The sequence below is a fragment of the Choristoneura fumiferana genome, chromosome 29, assembly GCF_025370935.1.
Source record: "Choristoneura fumiferana chromosome 29, NRCan_CFum_1, whole genome shotgun sequence".
NCBI classification, from domain to species: Eukaryota; Metazoa; Arthropoda; class Insecta; order Lepidoptera; family Tortricidae; genus Choristoneura; species Choristoneura fumiferana.
In genome coordinates this window covers 12,203,233-12,205,474 of record NC_133500.1, presented here as the reverse complement: position 1 = coordinate 12,205,474, position 2,242 = coordinate 12,203,233, and the positions used below count along the sequence as shown (strand labels likewise).

Sequence of the window (2,242 nt, the reverse complement as noted above, 5' to 3'; positions counted from 1 at the left end):
ATCTGCTAATTTTCTTTCACTCTAGTTCTCCTCTTTTACTTACTGCTCGTACTTTCATTCTACATCCTATGTCTTTCTCGCATACTTCACCATTCTCTCTTGGTGGTTAGGCCCATCTAACTACTGCTACTACTGTTATCTTGCTATTACCTTATTACTATATTCGTTCATTCCGTTCTCTTTCTCATTCTGTTCCATCTGCTAAGCTGTCCTCTGTGTCATTCTTCTCTCTTTCATTTCTTAGTTCCTTATTTTTAGCCAACGCTTGGGGATAAGGGTTGGGGGTGAATTTATTTATTAACATTATCTTACATGACTACATTCGGTTACAAAGATTGGCTTACTTATTCTAGTATATGTCAGGCAGCGGCGAGCGGCGGCTAGCAGTGGCGAGCCACGGCAAGAGTCGCCACTGCGGCGAGCAATGGCTAGCAATGGCGAGGGTCGCCACCGCTTGCCACCGCGGCGAGCAATGGCGAACAACGGCGAGTGTCGCCACCCCGCCACTGCGGCGAGCAATGGCGACGGATGGCGAGCAGCGGCCAGCCAGTGCTCACCACGGCGACACTACCTAGTACAATATGTATTTCTACTAGCCATCGCTTAGGGATAGGGTTGGGGTGAATTTATTTACTATTTACATATTTTTATTTTTACATGTTGTTAGGTTAGGTTAGGTTAGGTTAGGTTTTTTTTCCTCTGTACCTCCAACATTATCGGAGCCTTTTTATATCTACCACATTCATTCCAGATCTCACTCAAAATGCTTCCGATGCGGCATTGTGGGCCACTGGCGGTCACTTGTGAGGCGGTGGCCAAATGCGCGGTGTGCGCGCAAGCCGGTCGCCGCCATGGGCACAGGATGGGGGATCTAACTGCATCCCCCCGACAGTTAGAGGAAGGGCCCCAGCGACCAGGGCCATACCGAACCGGAGCCGACAGGCTGGGGAGGAGTTAGGAATGCAGGTGTCCTAATGCCAGTACACCCGCACTACGAGCTACTGCAAACTAATGCCAATCACTCTGCGCGCGCACAGGACCTGCTCATGCAGGTCCTCGCGGAGTGGCGCATTGACGCGCAGTAGTCGCTGAGCCTACTGTGTCCCTCCCAGCCAAACTGGGTCGGGGACTCCGAGGGCTTGGTGGCCGTCGTGGTGCCGGCGGCCGCCACCCAACGCATCTCCATCAAGGAGAGGGGTGCCGGCTACGTGGCGGCCAAATGGGGGGAAGTAGTAGTGATAGGAGTATACTTCTCCCCAAACAGGCCCTTCAGGGAGTTTGAAAGATTCCTGGCGGGCCTTGGAGCCGGTGTGCAGAGAGCACTACCAGCTCAGGTGGTCTTGATGGGGGACCTCAACGCCAAGTGCGAGGCGTGGGGGTGTCCATCACGGACCAGAGAGGGGCGCTTCTGCGGGACTGGGCTGCAATGGTCGGCCGGTTCTGCAGAATCAAGGGACGGCCAACACCTGCGTTGGTGGCAAGGGGGGTCGATAGTGGACGTAACGTTCGCTACCCCTGCCATCGGCGCTAGAATAGGTGATTGGCGCGTTATGGAGGAGGTGAGACCTGTCCGACCATGCCTACATACGATTCAGGGTCTCCAAGGCGCCCCTCGGGCCTCAGGCCAGTGTGGTGGGTGGGCGAGGCGGAAATTTCCCAAAATGGGTTTTCTCCGCCTCGACCTGGACTTGGCGAAAGAGGCTGCCATAGTCCGGGCGTGGAGCGTCGATCCCCGGATACCATGGGGGTCGATGAAAGGGCTGTCAGGTTCCGCGAAGACCTGACAGCAATATGCGACGCGGCCATGCCGAGGGCGCACCAATCAGCACCAAGAACGGCGGTCTACTGGTGGTCACAGGACCTCGTAGGCCTAAGAGCCGCCAGTGATGCCGCCCGCCGTGCTTTCACCCGGTGCCGGAGACGGCGCACCCAAGTGCCAGGTGAGGAAGAGAGGCTCCTCACTGAGCTTCGGGCGGCGAAAGCCGCCTTCCAGACGGCCATCGCCGGCTTACACCGAATTTTGGCTTCGCTCGACAACGACCCGTGGGGGCGTCCGTACCGAACGGTACGGGCCAAACTCAAGGTGTCTCCCCCCACGGAGGACTTTGAGCCAGGGCTTCTGGCTGCGGTAGTGGAAGGCCTCTTTCCCCCCAGCCAGCCCTTCGAGCCACCGCGGATGGCATCGCCCACTGTGGAGCCCGAGACGCCCCCTGACATCCCCCCGATAACAGGTGAGGAAATA

The 2,242-nt window shown here is 56.9% G+C and overlaps 1 protein-coding gene across 1 annotated transcript in view; it reads left to right on the top strand.

Annotated features, from left to right (window-relative positions):
* The first annotated feature begins 356 nt into the window (after positions 1-356).
* LOC141444090 (uncharacterized) overlaps positions 357-2,242 on the top strand; it is a 5,839-nt gene continuing 3,953 nt past the window's right edge. The window contains exons 1-3 of the mRNA XM_074109520.1: positions 357-485; positions 1,113-1,536; positions 1,596-2,231. Of these exons, the coding sequence (XP_073965621.1) occupies positions 357-485; positions 1,113-1,536; positions 1,596-2,231 (1,189 nt within the window). The remainder of the gene's footprint in view (positions 486-1,112; positions 1,537-1,595; positions 2,232-2,242) is intronic.